A 22841-nucleotide genomic window follows, 5' to 3' on the forward strand; every position below is an offset into this window, starting at 1 on the left:
TATATCAGTAGTCAAGGCGATTGATGATAGCAGTGGTGAACACTTTAAATGAATTTCAGTGATTCTCAGGAAGTAAAATCCAAGGACTTTGTGATTGTGATGGCCATGGAGCTACATTGATTAGACTTCCCTTTAAGAGACCCTGCTGTAGGAAACAGTTGACTGACAGCCTCCAGCTGTCACAGATTTGGATCCATTATTGCATCCATGCCAGGGCCATAATTCTTAAGACTTTTCCAGCCAGTGACTGAGTGTGGCCAAACCTGGGCATCCTGATTAACAGAAGACCCCCTCCTCTAATGGGCAACATTTCTTTTTGTGAAGACATCCCATTGGCCTGGTCAAAACTTTCTTAGAACTGCCTTGTAGTCTACTGCTCTTCCTACCCAGCCATTCTTTCTTTCCACTCTCTTTCACAGGTCTTAAGCCTGCATTAACCTTTGTAGGATCTCCTCTTCTCCTTTTCCCTCCCTCTATCCTTTGGAGACTTTCCCCCTAATAAATCCCCTATGATCTATTAATTTGCCAGAGTTTCCTGCCGTAACAAAGCACTACAAACTGGGTGACTTAAACAACAAAAATTTTTGACTTCACAGTTTTAGAGGCTAGACAACTGAAATCAAGATACTGGCAGGCTTGGTTCCTTCTGAAAGCTATGAGGGAATGTTCTGGATTGAATGTTTATGCTCCCTCCATTCATATGTGAATGTATTTGAAGATAGGACTTTTAAGAAATGATAAAAGTCAAATGAGGTCATAAGGGCAGTGCCCTCATCCAGTAGGGCTGATTCCTCTTATAAGAAAAGGAAGAGATTCTAGAACTCTCTCCCTGCACACACAAAGAAGAGGTCATATGAGCACACAGTGAAATGGCGACTGTCTACAAGCCAAGAGAAGCCTCAGAATGAAACCTGGTACTTTGATCTTGGACTTTATAGCCTCCAAAATAGTGACAAATAAATTTCTGTTGTTTAAGCAATCAATGTTATGACATTTTGTTATGGCAGCCTGAGCAGACTACTACACGGAAAGTTCTGTTCCAGATTTCTCTCCATGGCTTGAAGATGATGATCTTCTTCTCCACTTGGTATTCTTCTATATGTGTGTCTCTCTGAAGATTGTCTTTTCTTTTTCTTTTTTTTTTTTTTCCGACGTCATACTGGCTTAGAGCCCATTCTGATGACTTTATATTAACTTGATTGTGTTAAGACTCTATCTTCAAATAAAGTCATAGTCTGAGGAGCTAGGAGTTAGGATTTCAACATACGAATTTGGGGGAGACATAGTTCAACCCATGGCATAATCTTGTCTCTTACTGGTGTCTGCTTCTTGAAGAACTTGAAATGACAACTGATGGATTGGGTTTTGGCAATGGGGGGATGAAGATGAGAGAGATGTCAGATAAAAGTATTTTTATATATATGTATTCATTGAGTTGGATTTCTTGATAAATCAGACAACTAAAATTGTGGCTCACTAATTTTTATTTGTATTATGTTGGTAATGGTAAAGTAATTAGTTTCAAAGTCATTCTTGGTCACTATTTTACTTTTTTGCCAAAAATAGCCAAGACTAAAAAATGTTTTATCAGTAGTTGTACATTTTGTTATTAAGAATTACTCTGCTTTATCATTATGTCTTCAGATAGGAGAGTATGTATATAAAATACCCAGTAAATAATATATCCCTCAGTTTAGTTTTGAATGTGCTATCGAAGAAATTCAGGAATTAAGGAATATTGCTTACATCTTTCCATACTTAATAACACCCTACAGGCTTTCATTTAAAAGAAAACAAAAAGAGTAAAACCAGATGGGTACAGCAAGTTACATTGATCAGTTTTCTCTCTCTCATAGAGTAGTAGAATGAAATGGAGTTTTATTCTGTTGTGTTTATGTGGCCTCATACATTTTTACATAAAATTTTATCAGGCTTACTTTAGCAGTTCAGTTTTATTTTTGTACTGTAGCTTTTACATGCTATTTAAACAGAAATAATTCTTACCAACCTGAGTATAATGGAACATTGAGGAATCTGCAACTATATTAGACAGCTATTTGAATGATAACTTGATTATCTAGAATGGATCTGATCAAGATCATTTACCTGTGCATGCCATGTGATGAGTCAGTATCATTCAATATGATCAATCATATAGCTATTTTCTTTTGTCCTTTTATCTTCCATATTTTCCTCTACAGATTTATAAAGTCCCTATTTTTTTGTTACGAGCCAACAAGATTTGTTTTCGTACTGCAATATGCGTTTACTATGTCTAATAGAAAAGTGTCATATCTATAATTATATGTGTAATTGTCACCACCCATAGACAAAATTGTGTGTCATGAACTTAATTAAAACATTCATTTGTGAGAAAAGAACTATAACTGTTAAAATTGTGTGAGTTTTAGGGCACCTGGGTGGCTCAGTTGGTTAAACGACTGCCTTCGGCTCAGGTCATGCAAGTCCCGCATCGGGCTCCCCACTCAGCGGGGAGTCTGTTTCTCCCTCTGACCCTCTTTCCTCTCGTGCTCTCTGTCTCTCACTCTCTCTCTCTCAAATAAATAAATAAAATCTTTAAAAAAAAATTGTGTGAGTTTTAAAGCCCCCTTACACTTTTGCTTAAAAAATAAGGCACATTGCCTATTAAAAAATAAAAGTAGCCTTTTTATTTAAACTTTCAGTATACTTTTATTATGCATATTGTATTTTATGTTTAATATTTACTACTTTAACTAGATGGTTCAGCTACTTTGAATCAGCTCAGTAATTTTGAAGCTTTACTGATGTTTTTGACCTTTCCTGAGAAAAATCACTGCATATGGATATATTTGATGTTTTTATACCCATGTTGCTGTCACAATCATGTAGCCATCAGTGCCTCGATCTTTGGACTTGGGGGATACTTTTTTATTTTTTTAGAAATTGCATTTCAACTTTAAATTCTATTTAACAGCACACAGTTATGAATTAGTAACATTTACTAAAATGCTAACTTCATTTAAATTGAACTGCATTCCCCCACTTATTTGGTGCCCAATAATGTACCTTCTGCATATATGAAATAGGTTCTTGTTTTTAAAGAGCTTGCATTCATGTTTGGAAGACAGCATTTATATAAATGATTAAAGGAGAGTGCAAGCTAGAATAAATAACAAAGTGCTCACACTGATGCAAACATTGGCACTATACAAAGATAGAGAAAATAGCATTGCTAGCCAGATTAGCCATTCACTGAAAGTTTGGGAATTCATTCAAGAGAGGATGAAGACCTTGGGAGTGGAGAACAATGTCAGCTGAGATGAAATTGCAAAAGTCCTTAAGGTCTATGTTTGTATCCTTTTCTTTTTTAAGACTTGCCAGGGTATCCTGTGACTGGCAATGACTAGGTTATTGGCATATTGATACTTGATATATAGTATATGACCCGGGAGGATCTTGTTTTTTCCAAAAATGATTCACATGATATTAATTTCTTCTTTGTTCACTGAAAATGCGAGAATGTTTGGAAAGCCATATATGGTGTAAAAACTTGAGTGAAAGCCTGGCAAAAGGGAAGAGGAGAAATTCTAACTCTGAATATCCTTAACTTAGACTGCCAAGTGGCTTCGCTCACTCTTGTGTATTCACTTTTTTAAACCAAAGGAATGCTTGAAGATGTTATTCAGTTATGTGGTTCAAAAGGACTAATGGTGAACTATAATCCCCTGGACCTTTTTATTCCTACTTCCAGGGTCAGTATTTTTATGTTCTTAGTTTTTCTGTGAATTACTTTCAGAAGTCTAAATCACAGGTTGGTACACTATGGCCCATCAGCCAGATCTGGTTCACTGACCTATTTTTTTAAGACCTAGGAACCAAGATTTTTTTTTTTTTTTTTTTTACATTTTTGAAGGGTTGTAAAAAAACCAAACTAAAAACAAAAAATTAAGGTGAATATGTGGCAAGAGACCATATGTGATCTTTAGAGTCTGTAATATTTACTATTTGATCCTTTGCAGAAAAAGTTTAGATTTCTGATCTACATAGGGTGTGAGTATGTGTGAATGTGCACAAACATGCACACATATATGTACTTGTTAATGTAACAACCTAAACATTTAAGTTCTCACTATATAAAGACTAGCTTATACTTCTTAGTGCCATTTTTTTTTTTTTTTTAAGTCTTAACATTAGTATTAACTCTTACATTGGTTACATTTGTAGTTTTAAATACTATACTTTAACCTCTTGTTTACTGTTCAGTGCCTTTGGGTAGGTATATAGATAGATCTATAGGCAGTAACTAGTGGAAGCTTACTTGGTTTTTATCTATGCTTAGTGTAGTTTTCTAAATTTTCACCACTGAGACCAGGTACTTTACACTCAGAAGCTAGCACAATGCCTGTTGCTTACTAAAACTCAAATATCTCTTTAAAAAAAAAACAAAACAAAAAAACTCTTCATTTTATTGGTCTTTTCTGCTTTCTATGCTCTGTTTTTTGTTGTTGATTTTAAAAATTTTATTCATTTATTTGACAGAGAGAGACACAGCGAGAGAGGGAACGCAAGCAGGGGGAGTGGGAGAGGGAGAAGCAGGCCTCCCACTGAGCAGGAAGCCCAATGCGGGGCTCAATCCCAGGACCCCGGGATCATGACCTGAGCCGAAGGCAGATGCTTAATGACTGAGCCACCCAGGCGCCCCAACTCAAATATCTCTTGAGCATGTGTTTATATGTATCTGTGTATTATATGTATGTATGTGTAGGACAGTTTGTCTCCCAGGGGGATCCCCACAGTCACATATGTAGAAACTTTAGCTCTTTACAGTTGGCCCTGTAGTCATGGTTTTTATTATCACACTTGTTACATCGAATAAAGTGACCCAGAAACATTTAAGTAAACTTTTATGTTGTTACTTACTGAAATATCTTCTATTTTGTTCTTAATCTCCCATAGACATTTGTGTAAAATACATTTTCTTGTGTGTGGATTTGAGGTTATTTCATTGGTGGTAACTTAGGCATTGTAGGGTCAGATTTGGAGCACTGAGCTAGAATATGATTTCACTCAGACCCTGAATAAATATTTAAAGAGCATCTTAATCAGACACTGCTACAAAGTAGTAATACAGTGGTGAACAAGACATGCAAGTTCCACTCATGGAACTTAGTGGGAGAGAGGCAAATAAACACTCAAATAACCATATACATAAGCAAATATAAATGCAAATTGAGGTAAATAATGTGAAGAAAAAAGTTATTTGAGAGAAAAGCATAGAGTATGATTCTAAGTCAGAGAGACTTTGTTATGTATTCAAATAATGATTAATGTTTAGCACCCTGAAATATTTTCATTTCTCTAGAGCAGTGGTTCTGAAACTTTAGCAGTGCATCATACTGACAAGAAGTGTTTGTTAAAACACGGGTTTCTGGGCCCCAAGTTCAGCATTTGTCATTTACTAGGTCTGAGTGGGCATGAAGATTTGCATTTCTAATAAATTCCTAGATGATTGTGATTCTGCTTAGTTCCTTCTCCTTGGAAACTCTGATTTAATTATGTGGAGATAAGGACTAATATACCAAGGGTGATTCTGACATGTAGCCAGGTTTGTAAGCTACTTAGTGCAGAATTTGAACATGTATATACATAATAGTTTCTTAGTGGGACAGAAAGTACCTAATACTGCACAGTGGTAAGAAGGCATGGGTAAGGTAGGGGAAAGGCTGGAATAGAAGGCTTCAGTGAACGTACGGTTCCTTAAAGATTTATCTGTCCATACCATAAGCTGATAGAGAAGGGAGTAGGTCAGACGGAAGAAATGGTACACAACAAGTAGGATAGATTTTGTTTCATAAATAATCCTACGTAGTAAATCATTTACATTTCTGAAATGTAGTCATTCTGATATTGAGTGCCTCTGATGTCAGCCACAGAGGGATAATTTATTTTTAGTTTAAATAAATATAAAGTAAGGATCATCTATGCCATATTCAAATAATTTTTATTTATTATTAATATGTTCTATTTAATAGGATGAGAAGAAGAAACCGAAAGACTAGGAGATACGGAGTTTTGGACACTAACATAGAAAACATGGAGTTGACACCTTTAGAACAAGATGATGAGGATGATGATAACACTTTGTTTGATGCCAATCATCCTCGAAGGTAAGTAAAGTGTTGGGCAGTTTCATTCCATGAATTAGGGAGGCAAGTCCTTGATAAGTAAATAAAGTAGAAAAAATACAGTATTTCATTTAGCAGTTTGTATCCTAACAGATTTTATTTGGTTCTATTTAATGAAGTTTTTGTGCTACCCAACCAATAGCTCACATGCATATTGCTTTGCTAAAATAGGTATAAATAATAGAATACCATTCCAAAAAGAAATCTGTATTATAGTTCTCCTTGCAGAGCTTTGTCCTTTTAACTGCTACATACTGACAAGTAATATGTAGTAAGTTTTTATGTGTGTGTGAGAGAGAGAAATATTAGTAAAAAATTGATTTTCTTTTTGCATTCTGAAGATATTTTGATTTTAGTCTGTGCTCCTCTATTTGTAAATCATGCTTTCACTCAAAATTGTGGGACTGATGGTCTGCTAGTATAGCTGCGTTATCTATTCTCAGATCTGTTCTTGCTGAGTGTTAAGACCGTTCCTAAGAGATTTGTATAAGCAGAATTACATGGTTATAGATTTAGTTTCAAAGCAAATGGGATAAGGAAAGGAGGTAATAAAGATTCCACTTAGTAGGGAAAGACATGTTGAAACAGAGGGGAGACTATTTGGCTAAAGGAAAACTAGAGTCCACAATCAGGTGCAACAAATACCATGAGTACAGAAATCTTGGCTTTTTATACATGCAAGGTTGGGAGGATCAGCTCTGGCAGAACATAGGGATCTGCAAGGTTTTTTGTTTGTTGGTTGGTTGGTTGGTTTTTGAGGGAAATATGTAGAGTTTTACAATCTGTTAAAGAGTTTGGTATTACACTGATGTTATTGGAGAACCATTTGTGTTGTTTGTGTGGAGAGTATCTAATGAGATAATCAGATTTGTGTTGTGGAATAATACTTCTTGTATTAGTGGGAAAGTTGGCGTAGAAGAGATGAAGGACGAGAGGGACAGACCAGGGAATGTAGGAGGCACATAAAGAAGGGAATGATTTCCATGAGATTAAATTACCTGTAGTTATCTTTTATTTTGCAGCCTGCCTCATCACAGACCTTTCTCCAATAGTTACCCTCTCTTTTTTTTTTAAAGTAGTTCCTCACATTCACTTTTCATGAATTATGTGTTCTATTAGGGAGCTAGACATTAATCAGAGTTACTTAATAAACAAAATAAGCATAGGGTGATATGTAACTTGTAGTGGGGACATAGAACAAATAACCAAAAACTAATGGTCCATAAACACCTCTTGGACATGATATGTTAATTGAGACCTTAAATGAGTAGAAATTAGCAAAATTAAAAGTGGATATAGGGGTGGGGGTTGGAGAGAGAACAGCAGGTAACAAAGTACCAGAAGCAAAAGAGAGTGTAGAGTATTCAAGGAACTAAAAGAAGTTAAATAGATGCTATATTAATATCTGTGAGAATAAATGAATGAGGGAATGAATAATTTTTGAGCTTTGAATGCAAAAATAAGAGTGATGGATAAGGCAGGACAGAGAATCAAAAGGCAGATCATGATCCATGGCAGTCAGTGAGAAGTCACTCAACAGATTATGAAAAGCCACTTGGAAAATTTTAAGACAAGGAGACATAATCAAAGTTGTGTTTTGAAGATTACATAGATTGGAGTAAAGCAAGATAAGGAGTAAGGTAACCAGGAAGACCAGTTAGATGGTACAAGTACATGGGGTGGCCAACACCAGAGTGATAGCAAGAGAAATAGAAAGGAGTAAATTATTAAAGAGACTTTGAAAAATATTATGAACAAAATTTAGTAATTTTGTTTGGAGGGTAAAGGAGAGAGAAATGGTTACAATAATGGAGAAGCATGTTTCGGGGGTAATGATAATTATCAATGATATCAGTGATAATGGCATCATCTTCAGATTTTTAGTAGTATGACCCCATATATTTAAAAAAAAAAAAGACTTAGAACTTTAATATAGATATGTTTAAAGTAAGAACAGCAAATAAACAGTGCTTACCTATTCATTCATTCATTCATTTATTCACTCATCCAAGAAATGAATGATGGAGCAGCTATTTATATAGCAACTGTTGAATGTCTGGCATTGATCTGGCCACTTGGGATACACTACAGCCACAAAACAGAAAAGAAAAAGAAAAACATCCTGACTTTGTGAAGCTTAACTTCTAGTTGTGAAAAGGTGAGATTGGGAGGTTGACAGTTTTCATTTTCACTTGTCCTTCTATATCCTCCTATGTTGATTTTTTTTCTCAAAGATCACATATTTGTACATTACTTTAGAAAAAATTTGCCTTTTGTTTGGGAATAATTTCAGAGCTTCAGAATAGTTATAAGAATAAAAATAGTACAGAGAATATCCTATTATTCTTAAATCTAGATTTACTGACATTTTACTTCATTTGTTCTCTTGTGTGCTTTTTTCCTATCTTATAGATACAGAAGAATGCATATTCCTCATTTTATATTTACCTAATGTTCTCATGTTTCCTTATAATTAGATTCAAGTTATGAATTCTTACCTGAAATACCGTATAGATCATGACATGTCTTTCTCAGGGTATCCTATCTGGAGACACACAGTGCCCTTCTTTCTTAGCAGTAGTAATTTTGATGCACCTGCTTAAGGTTTTGCCCCGTTTCTTTAGTATGTTACTATTTTTTCCCCATTGCAACTAATAAGACATTTTAAAATCATGAAAATATTCTACTTTTATCAAAATTTTCCCCTAAGTTTAGCAGTCATTAGTCTTGATTCTTGCCTGATCTAATCTTCACTGTGATAGTTGCAAAATAATAATTTTCCAGCTTCAACATTTCCTCCATATTTACCAATCAGCATTGATATTGTAGTATAAGCAAGAGCTCCCCCTCATTCCTTCTGTATTCATTTATCTAACTATTGACAGTATGGAGTCATGATTTTTCTTCTTTTTCATTGCTGTCCTTGCCAGAGAGAGCCTCTTCAAGCTGGCTTCTGTGCCCTTGTTACTTGCTTCCATTTTTTTTTTAAAGATTTTATTTATTTATTTGAGAGAGAGAGAATGAGAGATAGAGAGCACGAGAGGGAAGAGGGTCAGAGGGAGAAGCAGACTCCCTGCTGAGCAGGGAGTCCGATGCGGGACTCGATCCCGGGACTCCAGGATCATGACCTGAGCCGAAGGCAGTCACTTAACCAACTGAGCCACCCAGGTGCCCAACTTCCATTTTTTTTTTTTTTTTTTTAAAGCAGTTCCTCACATTCTGGCCTAGCAAGATGTTCCAGGCTCATTTTTACCTACCCTGCCCTAGTGATGGAATTAGCCATTTCTCCAAAGAGCCTTGGTTTCTTTGAGTGGGCACTAAGTGAGCTCTTTGTTACTAAAGTGTGTCCTTACTTCTTGGCCCCTTCAGCAGACAGGTCTATGAAATGTATGTATACGTGCACACACACACGCATGCCCATATACATGCATATTCACATATATATGCATACTTTACATAGTATTTCTTCAGACCTCCCATTCTACCTTGCTGGTCTATTGCCACTGTGTTCTTTCTTGCCTTCTTCCTTTTCCATAGTTGCATTCTCTTTGTTCCGTCATGAGAATGACTTCCAACAATCTTCTGGATCCCAACATCAGCATTTACTTATTTACTCAATTCTGTAATAAAACTAATACAGTTTCAGAATCGCTTTGCCTATGGCACTAAAATAAACAAGCCTTCTAGGAAGGTTTAGGATTTGTTAGTTTTCTCCTCACAACACCATCTTGCCCAAGACTGAGATTATATTATTAGATATGTAAGTGATTCGGCCTTGATTCCTCCTCCCTCTTCAGTGTGTTTATCATAATTATTTGAAATGTAATTGAAGTCATTGGAACTTGCTTTCTGTTTTAGATTTTTTCCTCCCCTTCCCATTGTCATTATCATTTTTAATATGAAATATACTAACATGCTTCCAAAATTAAAAACTATACACATTTTTTTTGAATATTATCCACACACATACACTCAAAGAAGTATCATTCTCTCTTGTATTCTTTCCTCTCCATTCTCACCACCTCACCCCTTGTAGGTAATCACTTTCATTATTTATCTGGTTTATCTTCCCTGTGGATCTTTGGATAAAAGTTGGCAGAAATATGTATTTCTTAACAATTTTCTTTCTTATACAAGAGGTAACATACAATATATGTTCTTTTATATTTTTTTGTTGCACTTTGTAATATCTCCTGTAAGTCATGCTGTATAAGTTCATAGAGATATTTTTCATTTTTAACAGCTGCATAGTATCCCATGGTGTGTAGGTACCTTCGTTTATTCAGTCCATTGCCTACACTTTGACATGTAGGTAGTTTTCAAATTATACTTCAATGAATAACCTTGTGCATATGTATTTTTGTATTGTTGCAGGTGCATTTTCAGGGTAAATTTCTAGAACTGGGATTATAGGTCAAAAGGTGTGAATCAGTTTCAACCATGAAATTGAGAGGTGACTATGAGGCATCCCAGTAGACCTAGCAAATTGCATGGATTCATTTTTTTTCATTAAAAACAGTGATAAACTGCCTGCCATTTGTCCCCAAATACTCTACTAAGCTATGGGGATATGGTGGTGAACAAAATTGGGCGAAATGCCCATCCCCATTTTAGTTAACAATCTAGTATATATACATAGGCCAGAAATACAGAACAAAGACATTTTGGCAAGAGTTGGGATTCCCCTTTACTGGTTTTTGACCTTGCCAAAATCAGGGGTAATGTTCTTCTCTAGGGCAGACCTACTTTTGTCTCTTTTAAAATGAAGGAATAAGATGGATATTTCAGTACACTGAGAAGCAAACAGTTTTTCTGTGTTCTTTTTATTCTTCCTCACCCAGTATTAAACATCATTTAAATAACACCTACACTGATTCTAGACCTCTGCTTTGATTTTTTTCATAGTCTGCATTTGCAGACCCGTTTTTGTGACTCTTACTTAGGGGAAGGTATATACATTTCTTTTCTGTGACAGTCTTATTGTAGAAAACAGTCATTTTCTGCTACTGACAACAGTTTCATAGAGGTGTGTTTATATTTCTTTTACCATCTGAAGCTTAGAGATTATTGTCTGTGTTAAGATATACAGTCTGAACTCTGCTGCTTCATTTGAAGCTGATTCATTGGGCAAGACTCTCTCTGATTTTCTAATGTTAGTATTAGAGATTAAACATGCATTATGCCATCAATTTAGTCAACATTTCAAATTTATCCTGTGGGAAAGATACATATAGATCTTATTGTGACTGATTTACGTAACATTATCAGGGTTAATGCCATTTGTTTCTCCCATCAATAAAGGGGGAAAATCAATACTTTTATATGGAGAGTGTATTATAAGGTATTTTTAGGCCCTGAAAGAGGACTTCCACCTAAGATTTCCCAGCAGTCCTACCATATAAATGGTAGGAAAAAACCAAGGGAATGGATGAAGATATTGGTAGATGTCTTTAGAAGGATAAGATCAGGGGTCTTATCACTGAGCCCAGGGAAGAGCCTGGACATAGTGGGGTAACAGAACTACACTAGGAGCAATTATAATAGTCACTTGTTAGTAAGTATCTACTTGAGTGCAGAATATACAGATGCTCTGCTAGGCTCCTTACGTATATTATGGAATCATTTAGACAGTCGCGTAAAGTGGTTCCTTTTGGTCTTATTTTAAAGATAAGAAATCTGAGCCTCAGAGAGTTGAAGTAATTTGGGCTTCTCTTCCTGCTGTAATTTAATTCCATTTTTTTAAATATTTGATTTATACCTTTATAAAGAGAGTAATTGTAAATTCTCTTCATTCTGTCTTCTATATCAGCTCTTGCTATTACTCTTTATTTTGCAAATGAGGACCCTAAAAGTGAAGAATGTAAATATTATGATATACCTACCTTGCCAACTGCAGTGCAGAATCATACTAGTTTATAGTATAATTGCTGGTAATTCTTGTGGGATTAGCTCTTACTGATGCTGCCTTCATTGTTTAAGTGCTTTCTAAAATTAGTTCCTCTTTATTTTCCAGATTTTATCCACAGAATAACAGGAAGCAAGTTATTTCCAGAGAGGCAAATGAATTTCCTTGCTTATAATTTTATCACAGCATAAAACCATCCTTTTGTAGTCAGCTCTTTCTGAGAGGAATGTTTTTATTGTGGTTTTTAATACATCAGAATTTTAATGATTGTTGTTGGTAGTTAGGATTTGGGGTAATTATTTTCACTGTTTCTTTGTATTAGAGGGAACCATATGAACCTGCCAATATATGGTTTTATCTAAATTTCAAGGAAATGTATTATTTCATGTAATAGTATGCCACAGATAGGACCGACTCCAAACAGTGCATCAAGGCTCTGTCTCCTTTTCTTTGGGATTCCCTTGGTTCTTTTTTTTTTTTTTTTTTTTTTAAAGATTTTATTTATTTATTTGACAGAGAGAGAGAGACACAGCGAGAGAGGGAGCACAAGCAGGGGGAGTGGGAGAGGGAGAAGCAGGCCTCCCGCAGAGCAGGGAGCCCGATGCGGGACTTGATCCCAGGACCCTGGGATCATGACCTGAGCCGAAGGCAGACGCTTAACGACTGAGCCACCCAGGCGCCCTGGGATTCCCTTGGTTCTGCACACCATGTGTTGTCTTCTATTTTAGGCTGATAATAGGATGATGCCAGCAGTTCCTATAATCATACCTAGAATGGTAACTTTCAGTGGAAGATAGGGACTTGCTCTCTTGTGTACCTTCCTTAGGAATGAGAAAAATTTCCCCAGAAACTTTAAACAGAGCTGGGCTTTTTTGTTTGTTTGTTTTTGCTTTCCATATCATTGGTCATGTGGCCATTTCTAAATTAAACCCTGGGAAGAAAAATGGAAGTACCATGATTAGCTCAGAATTATCATTTGTGTTTGAATAAATACTGAGAAGTTAACCACCATTACCACTATATCTAGTATTTTAAGCACTGAGGTTAATGCAATCAAATTGGGAAAATGTACAAATGTGAAAAAAATAACTTGAGCAATTTGGTTAATAAAATTTCTCTTAAATTTGCTATTGACATCCTAATTTTGTATTTTAGGGGTAATTTCTTATGTTTGGTTACTGAAACATTTTGCACAAAGATTTTATAAAACAAAAAGACAAACGTCAACTCTAACTTTTTTTGGGTGTTTCAGCCCTCTTCGATAGAAAAACTGATGAGGAATTAGATAGCATATACTGACTAAAAACTACCTTAATTTTCTCAAAGAAAAATATTGGAAACAAATACTCATAACCAGTCCCTAAAACAGTTTAAAACAGTGCTTTATGACACAAAACCACAAATGGGAACAATACTCTTGCTATTCTGTTTGATTTCTACTGAACCGTAAAATTATTAGTATTTTATGATGATGTACACTTTAAGACATTTTAACAGTCTTGCTAGCAGCTTCTAAAAGCTGACACTTACAGCATCACTTCAAGGCTATTGTAGTAATTTTTGTCAAGAATGTAATTTTTAAAACCTAAACTTGCTTTTTAGCTACTTTTGTTCTGCTTCATTAAATTTAATATTGTATGTCTTCATTACATTTGTGCTCAATGTTACTTGACCACAAAATATTTTCTGGTTATTAACATCAGCATATCAGAATTAGAAAGCAGATTTGATATAAATATTTAACCAGAAACACTCATTAAAAAGATCTTATTCAAACAGTTTCCAATTTGAAAATAGTTCTAATTTCTAAAACACTACTTTCAATGTGAAACTTAACAATATTATCAGAATAAACACTAAGGTTATTCAAAATAAATAGAATGTAGGAATGTGTCAATTACTAATGTTTATGTTAGATAAAAATTGGTATTTTAGGATGTGTAGTGGTGTGTTACTAGTAGGATCATCTGTACTTTTTTGCTTGAAGTGTATTATCCTGTATTTGTCATTACTGGAATGATAGAGGTAATAAGTAATAAAAGGTAGTGAAGAACCTTCATGTTGTTCTTTTTTTGGTATGTTTTACTTTTCTGTGGCCTTAGAAGAAAATTTGCCTTCCTCCATTAATAATTAGACATCACACACAATATGCTTATTAGTTAAGAACATGAATCATGGGGTGCCTGGGTGGCTCAGTCATTAAGCGTCTGCCTTCAGCTCAGGTCATGATCCCAGGGTCCTGGGATCGAGCCCCACATTGGGCTTCCTGCTCCACGGGAAGCCTGCTTCTCCCCCTCCCACTCCCCCTGCTTGTGTTCCCTCTCTCACTGTGTCTCTCTCTGTCAAATAAATAAATAAAATCTTTTAAAAAAAAAAACATGAATCATTTGTGTATTATTTTAACAAATGTTGTGTAACCTCAAATTTTATTTGCTAATGCTATTTTCTCATCTCATTGCACGATCTAGAGTTGTCCTGTCTAATTTGATAGCTACTAGCCACATGTGGCTCTTGGGCGTTTGAAATGTGACTAGTGTGACTGAGGAACTGAAGTTTTAATTGTATTGAATTTTACTATAAATTGCCAGATGTGGCTAGTGGCTGTTATATTGGACAGAAAAGACCTGGAGCAAAAGTGTTTGACTGATCTAGTTTAAATTAATTCTATTAAATGAAAACTTATAAAACAATTAAATCACAAATTTCTGTTTATATAGCAGTTGATCCATTTAATGAAATGTTTACTGCTTTTGTTCAGGATTCATATTCCGTGATTGTTTGGATTGCAGTTTCTCTAAGGTGAGATAGATGGATATGGGAGGCAAAGCATAACTACCCATGAGGTTGATATGTGTGAATAGGGTTAAAGACAATACAGGGATAAACATCTCAAGTTTATGGACAGAAAAGTTATAAACACAATTATGCCATTAAACTTTCCCAGTGTTCTCATTATAATATTCTTTAAAATCCACAGATACTCTATCCATTCTTTAAAATCCTTAGATACTGTATCTTTAAAAGAACTTGGGAGAGGGGGAAAAAAGCCATAACTCCAGGAATCTATTTGCAAATTTATTTAAGTGAATAAAGAGTATCAATACTCTTGACTCCACTAGTACAGTTTTGTTTTGTTTCCAAACCTGATGTGATTTGTAGCTGTTTTGATAAAGATCTTCTGAGTAAGCTTTTAAGTTATCCTTTAAAATAGTGTATTTTCTTTTAATCAGTGTATCATTGTATAATATGAAGAGGCAGAACATTCATGAGGTTTGAAAAGTACTCAAACTGAGGTTTCCATAAAATTTATTAATAACTTCACATTCACCTTACCTCACAGAAAAGCATGGTGATTTTTTTTTTATTGTATTAAGAATACTTAACATGAGATCTATCTTCTTAAATTTTTAGATGTACAATATAATATTAACCATAAGTGCAATGCTGTCGGACAAATCTCTAGAACTTACTCATCTTGCATAACTCAAACTTTATGCCCATTGAATAGCAACTCCCCATTTCACTCTCCTCTCAAACCTCAGCAACCACCAATTTACTCTCTGCTTCTCTAAGATTGACTATTTTTTACTACTTTTTTACTTTTGTCTATTTTAATGAAGAACATAGAATTACAGAAGTTTTTTTCTGAATTTAGGAATTTTTCTCATGTCATAAGAAGTCTGTAGTAATTGGCTCCTGGTATTGATTCAATGGCTATTTGATCATAGGGTCTACGTTTATGCAGTTTTCTCCAACCTTCCCTCATGCTTGTCTTGTCTTGCTTATATGGCTGCTGTAATTTCAGCCATTGCATCTGTGTTTCAGGCAACAAGAGCCTGGAAGGCAAGAACTCACCTCACATCAGTCTCTATCAGGACATCAAAATTTCTCAGAACTACCCTCTTCTTCCCAACAGTCTTTTACCCACCTCGCTTAGCAGAAACACAAACAAACAAAAAGTCAATATTTTATTAGCAAACAAAAAGGAGATAATAAGTGTTGAATAGACAGTTTATAATATGTCACCCTGACTATTCAGAATGTTTTCTGAAGGTTAAATTTGGCAGCTGGTAAGAGAGAAATATTTGGGTTTGGAGGTCACTGAATAAAGGTATGAGTTCTAAGGAATTACTGTTCATGAGTAGCAGTTTTACAGAGCAGTAAGATAGGAATTTAACATAAACAGATTAGCTTTTATTTTTTTTTAGCACGGTGGGAATTCTGTAAATGGTGGAACAATAGAGCATTTGACATCTGGTCTAATCTTTAGACTTCAGCGACGAAATCATCATGACTGAGAAGTATTGTGGTAAAATAAGGAGCAGCAGAATATGATTATGTAGACTCAAGCACTTCTTGAGCTTCTGGCATTGATAACAATCTCCCTCCTTCAGTCTCCCAAATCTTGGCTCTTCTTCCTTACCAAGTTACCTGACAAATTGTGTGACTGGACTGCATCTCTAAATGCTTTTTCAGCTTGGACTCTAATGATTTCTGTTTTCATCCTGAAGATTTCCATAAAAAGACATGCTTAATCTCTTAGAAACTGTTTTATCCCATTCTTATGAAGAAGAAGGACTTATCCAGTAAATAATTGATCAGGATGGTACTAGAATTCAGACTTCCTTTCTAGGCCAAGGTTTTTTGTCCTCTAAGTGATTTCCATGCTGTATTTGTGGCTCTATAATAAGAGCAGGGAATTATGTTTATTGTTTTTCTTCTTTTTTCTTTTTTGTCATCACCATCTTCCCCAGTATCAAGCAGTTTTCCTGGCAAATCATAGCTCAGTATATGTTTGGTGATTGAATGAATGTCATTTTTTTTAAAAAATGTACGTAAATGTTAAACTTAGTAGCACACACAGCCCAATATGTTGCATACCCTATTTTAAATAAATCAAGACGTTAAGTATTGTGGTTACCTATGCCTGTCTTCACATGAGACTGTATTTGAAATAGATTTGTCTGTACTTGTTCTCCATGTCAATACCATAGAATGTGGTTGAGCAAGGATGTGATGTTCTTAGAGTTTTTTAGATCTTAAATTCTAAATGGTGAAAAACTTGAACTTCTTAATTTCAGTAGATATTTACAGCTTAAAAATTGTCAATTCAAAATTTAAACATAATACATCTTTCCCTTACTCCCTTCACTCTAAGGTGATATAAGTTCTGTGGAGATTTGTACCATTTAATCTAAGACATTATTAATTTTAAGCTGTTACACTAAGAAAGAAAAAATAGTCAATTATGAAATAATATGATATTTCATGTAATGCAGGAACTGTACATATCAGCTTCTCAATACCTTTACATTCTGCATTGCTTCTAAAGAATTTGGCAGTTGCTTCTGCCTTCACTGCATTTCTTGGTTTGTAATAGTTTCTCAGAACGGAAATTAGCAGAGTTTTGTCTACCTGGGACATTGGGACCTCTTCTCATTTTTAAAGACATGGTTGTTTCTTGGAAAAATATGGAATTCACACCATTGTTCCAGTAATAAACTATACCCTACTACTTTCTTTTCTTTGTACATATACAGTAACTTTTGCTTCAGTGATGATTCATGATATTATCTTTTTTTAGTATATGTGCTGCCGAAGTGAGCACCATGATATTATCTTTTTAAAGGCATTCCAAACATTAAACTCATTCCTTGTAATACCAACAACACATATAATTCTGTTGAAGTGATAACAGTACCAAGAGCTTGATCAACTTTGTGCACATATAGGCAGTGACAACTATGTAGTAACTACCGCCTGTCTGATGGCAATTCTAAGATGCCTGCCATCATTTGGAAGATGCATCTCAAGGTCAGTGATGTTAATATATGAAAATATATTTTAGAAACTATGAAATATAGTCTATCCATACGAGAAGGTAGCCTTACTCTATTGCTTGGTTTTGGGGCTTGAGCCTCTGGTCCTGCCACTTCTGCCAAAAGAGGCTCTTGTTAACAAGTCCACATGGATTATGCTATGTACTCCTGGCTCTGTCTCCCAGCTTCTTTGAGTCTCCAGTCTGCCTTATACAATTTTGCCTCTCCTGGTACTGGTAACCCTTGGTTATTTTCCTCATACTATGCTAAGGCTCCACATTTTTCAAATTGCTGTGAGAACTCTGAGAAACTGAGTTTGGGGTAGAAAATAGGAGAGTTCACTGAAGAGGTGATATTTGAGTTGTAGTTACTTTTAAAACTAGTAAGTTATTCAAATAAGAGCCTTATGATAAAGGAAAGTTGTATGTGAAGTTAAAGCATGCATCAAGGGATGCCCCGTATGAGAGTGTGTGCATGTGGTATGTTGTGAGCCTCTTTAGAACACAGGCTATGTCCTAGGGTCATGGAAAATCAGTCAGATTTGGGGCCAGATCTAGAAGGCCATGTTAAAAATATATATATTAAAGATATAAATTTTACCATTTGTGAAAATGGTCATAAACATCAACTGCTTTGGAGTGGAGTGATTCCATGAGATATATGTTCTAGTAAAAGGAACCAGTGAGCCTATGAAAAAATTAGAGTTGGGAAGAAACTAAGGTCTAATATTTTGAAGTTGTTTCAGTTGTTCACTTGAGAGGCATCAAAACAGAAGAAAAAGCTAGTTTAGGAGGGGAAGAAAATGAAAAACTCTGACAAGACAGTAGTACTCAATAGAATGCAGAGAGGACCTCGGTATCCACCCCTCCCCCAGTGGAATGGTGACTAGGTAGGTTGCATTACCACTGTTTGAGTTAAGAGGGTTCAGAGGAAGACCAGGTTTAAGGCTAGAAGATGATGGGTTTGATTCTTGATAGGTTAAAATTGTTTCGTATGGGGCATGTAGAGAAAGAACATCTTCAGTGTTGGTGATCTGTACTTTAGTCATGCCAAAGAAATTAGGGAATGGTGGTTCTGCATAGCACATTATAAGTGTTAGGCAGGATGAAACATCTGGAATGGAATTCTGAGGAAATCCCAACTCAAGGAATGCAGTATTCTAAGTAGGAAAGCAGGTTGTACGGTCTGGAAAATAAAAAGAGGTTCAATAAAATGTTTGGTATATGAAAAATAATAGACAGGTATACATGTTCACCTGTTTTGGGGTTGATTATGAATCTTAAAATGCATTCCTGAAACTGTACATTAAGAGATTGTTCATGTACTAGGTACTTCTTGATTCCAAAACATCTTATAAATATTGTTAAATGTTGCCTAGGTTCTCAAAAGTGGTCTGAGTTCAAAAGTCTATTTAATGCTACAGTTGGGAATTAGGTACCTATCATTTTATGTTCTTACTCTGCTAAATGGAACTGCAAGTTTTATTAATCTAATTTTTTTCATAGTCCACAAATTCATTATCGAAACGATCAAGAGTTTCAGTCATGCAAAGGACAAGAGTTGTGTAAAATGAGGACTAAGTTACGTTGTTTTTTAATAACCTTCAATATTTTTGTTAAAAAACTTAAATTTATCCTCAAATTAAAATATATTAGACTTTCATTAGCTTTAGATTATTTACTAAAGATTCAGATAAAACAATAAATTAGAAGAGAGTATTATTCATATCTCCAATGAAGTTCTAAATGTTAATGGTGATTATAAAGAAAGATTTATTTAGTTAGTAAGATTTGCACAACTTTGGCTGTTCTTTTACTCTAAATACTTTTTGTTGTAATGGTTCTTACTAGCAGAAGTTTCTTGGAACCTATGGTTTAGATTAACAGTACAGCCTGATGTATAATTAGAATTAAGGTCAATAAAGATGTATGTGATAAAAATATAACCTCATATTACCATAAACTCGTAAGTAAAGTAAGAAAATAGGCAAACCTATGGAAAACCTCTTTATGGATACATTTTGAAACTGTATTACAAATATTAAAAATATTTTTGTGGGGGGGCACCAGGATGGCTTAGTCAGTTAAGCGTCGGACTCTTGGTTTTGGCTGAAGTTGTGATCTCCTGGTCGTGAGATGGAGCCCCTGCTCTCAGTTCAGAGTCTTCTTGGGATTCTTTCTCCCTCTCCCTCTGCCCCTCCCACTGGTGTGTGTGCAGGTACACGTGTGCTTGCTCTCTCTCTCAAATAAATAAATTAAAAAAAAAAACACATTTTTTTTGTTTGTTTCAGAGTATACTTTAGGCCCACAGCTTTCATTAAATCCTCATTTCTGAGGGTTTAGAAATAGAATCAGTTAAGAATTGTATTTACAGAAACTATAGAAACAAATAACTATATTGTTTACTTAAGTCAATTAAGAATATTATATGAGGGTATCACTTTAGTATGACTGAAATAATTTTTAATTACCCACACAAATCTCTTTGAAAATGTTAGAATCATATTTCGAAAGATAGAATCTGATATAATTAATATAAGCAAAATAATCATGTGTTTTATCAGTGCCATTCATTATAATTCCCTCAAATACTGTCATTACCTTCCTGCCACTCCAAACCTTCGGGAATATTTTAAAATGTTTAAATTTGTTCCAGGATGACTATTTCAAGTTTTGTTTTATTTTTTTTTCTTGCAGATAAGAATGTGCCTTTTGATGAGAGGACTTCATCTTTCTACAATGAAGAGCAGAATTTCTATGTTTAAGGAATAAGAAGCCACTTTATCACTGGGGGCGGGGGGGTATTTAAGTTACATATATTATGACAAACTTTAATTTGTTGTTGCAGTAAATACTGTATCATTTTGTTATGTCTTTGTATGTATAGAAGTGCTCTTAATGGGCTCAGAGTTGTTGGCAGTGAACTGCACTATAATAGAAATCTGTGTGAAAATTACTCTAATTACTTTAGAGCAGGGTGTTCTCTGATCAGTTACTGTTTCTTGCTTACCATATTGTAAACAATTTTATATATTAATCAGTTAATGTTGTTTTGTTTGGGTTCTTTTTTTTTTTTTTGGAGGGTTGCCCATTGGTTGTTTTTCTTTTTCCCCATTAATTGTTTTTTGCTGAAACTGTAATCCCAGCAGCAAACTGGTGTGTAAAAATAATTTAAGATTTCTTTACAGAGATGTATTCCCCATTTTTGTGGGAAAAAGAAGCCAACTTTATTACTTTGCATTTGGTTTTTTTAGATATTAATAAATGAGTTCTGTGCAAAAAAATAAATATGATTTAAAAATGACTTTAAAGTGGTACAGACAGAATATGTTTACAAAATAAATCCAAAGAGTATAAAATTATATATTAACAAAAGTATTTTAATGGTTTCTAGAAAAATTTTTCAAAAAAAGGTTATTGTATTTAGCAACTTGTTAAGATACCTACTTTGATTAGATATTTTAGGAAATGGTGAATTTCAAAGCCATTTTATTTATTTGCAGTATTGTGAAAGATGGAAGTAATGGCATAACCTTCCAATCATATATTAAGGTGCAGGAGAGTAAGAAATTAAAGTAAGTGTGTAGACTTTGGAGTCAGACAGACCTGGATACAGAGATTGACTTAACAGCTCTGAACAAATTATTTAACCCTGTTGAGCTTCAGTTTTTCACATTCTACAAAATTAGAGGGCAACTTATAGGAAAAGCATGGGTCTCAAATTTAGTTCCTTATAGAGGCCAAGGAGGTAATGTAAATATGTGGTGTCTGTCAGGATAGGCTAAGTTTTATAGTAGTAACAGATGGTCCCCAAATCACAGTGGGTTACAACAAAGATTTATTTCTCACTCATGCTGCCCATTTGTTATGGACTGTGATTTTGCTCTTCATTATCTTTTCTTCAGGGTCAAGGCTAATGGAGAAACCTCTGCTTGGAATATTACCTCGTAGCTAAATGTCCAGCTGTGTGAACTGCATGCTAGTTCATAAGCTTCTACCCTAAAGTGATATATTTCATTTCCATCTACATTTTATTGGTCCAAACAAACCCTAAGGCTACTCCAGAGTTCAACAAGGCAAGGATAGGTAATCTTCTAACAATGAGGTAAGTTGAAGTATTTGGCCACCCAAAATGCCAACTTAGTTTTACCAAGTATGCTAACTGGCTTCAACACAGTGAGTCAAGTTCCCCTGATGTCACTGTATTTTTATATGTTGTGTAAGCAAGGACTTAAAGTGAAAATACATTTCCTCTTCTAAAGGGATCAGCCTCTGCTTGGCTTTCATAATAGTTACTATGAGGAAACACTTGCCTAGTGCTACTAAGTCATAGTTTTATATCCCAAGAGAAGCCAAGACTCCAGGTTTCTTTTATGAAGTTTCCTCATTTTGAAATGTTACTAAAACAGAACACATTTTTGTATTTAAGTTTAGCTCTATACCTACCATTTTGTGATATTTGAAAATCATATACAATAGTATCTTAGAAATAGTGGTAATTAATTTACTGACCACTGTTATTTATGAACTGACTTTTGCATCAAAACTTAATGGAGGTAAGAATCAAATCTACTCTAGAATAAGAATTCTGTTTAAGATAAAGTAATGATAATTTTAATAAATGATCTCCAAGTTAGGCTTAAAGATGTTACTGAAATGTTTTAAGCAGCGGCAGCAGCTTTATTAGAAATACACAATTTCTCCAGGTGACTGCCTACTTTAAAGAGAATATCTTTCAACTGAATATGGAAATTCTGGCATGTTTGTTGAAAATGCTCTTATTTCATTACATTCAGTAGTCATTCCTGAACTGCAGATCTACTGTTAAATAATCATCATAATAACCCACACTCTAATTAAAATGCCAGATAGTTTGCCAGATTTTAGCTTCATTAAGTATGTAACAAGCATGCTGATAAAATGGTTAGAATTTTCATCTACAAAACTGTAT

At 34.8% G+C, this 22841-nt stretch overlaps 1 protein-coding gene across 3 annotated transcripts in view; it reads left to right on the top strand.

Annotated features, from left to right (window-relative positions):
* Positions 1 to 21161, top strand: part of FAM174A (family with sequence similarity 174 member A) — a 34635-nt gene extending 13474 nt beyond the window's left edge. Inside the window, exons 2-3 of one of the 3 annotated variants that reach the window (XM_028093039.2) lie at positions 6015 to 6149; positions 20588 to 21161. In XM_028093039.2, coding sequence (XP_027948840.1) covers positions 6015 to 6149; positions 20588 to 20591 — 139 coding nt within the window. In that variant the 3' untranslated portion in view covers positions 20592 to 21161. Of the gene's footprint in view, positions 1 to 6014; positions 6154 to 8179; positions 8296 to 20587 lie in introns of those variants that run through there. The other 2 variants (XM_028093038.2, XM_028093040.1) reach the window with 2 other exon arrangements.
* The last annotated feature ends 1680 nt before the right edge of the window (positions 21162 to 22841 follow it).

Source organism: Eumetopias jubatus, unplaced genomic scaffold (genome assembly GCF_037043125.1).
Source record: "Eumetopias jubatus isolate StellerSeaLion01/CBP00866 unplaced genomic scaffold, mEumJub1_p1.0 scaffold_5, whole genome shotgun sequence".
In the NCBI taxonomy this organism is placed as follows: domain Eukaryota; kingdom Metazoa; phylum Chordata; class Mammalia; order Carnivora; family Otariidae; genus Eumetopias; species Eumetopias jubatus.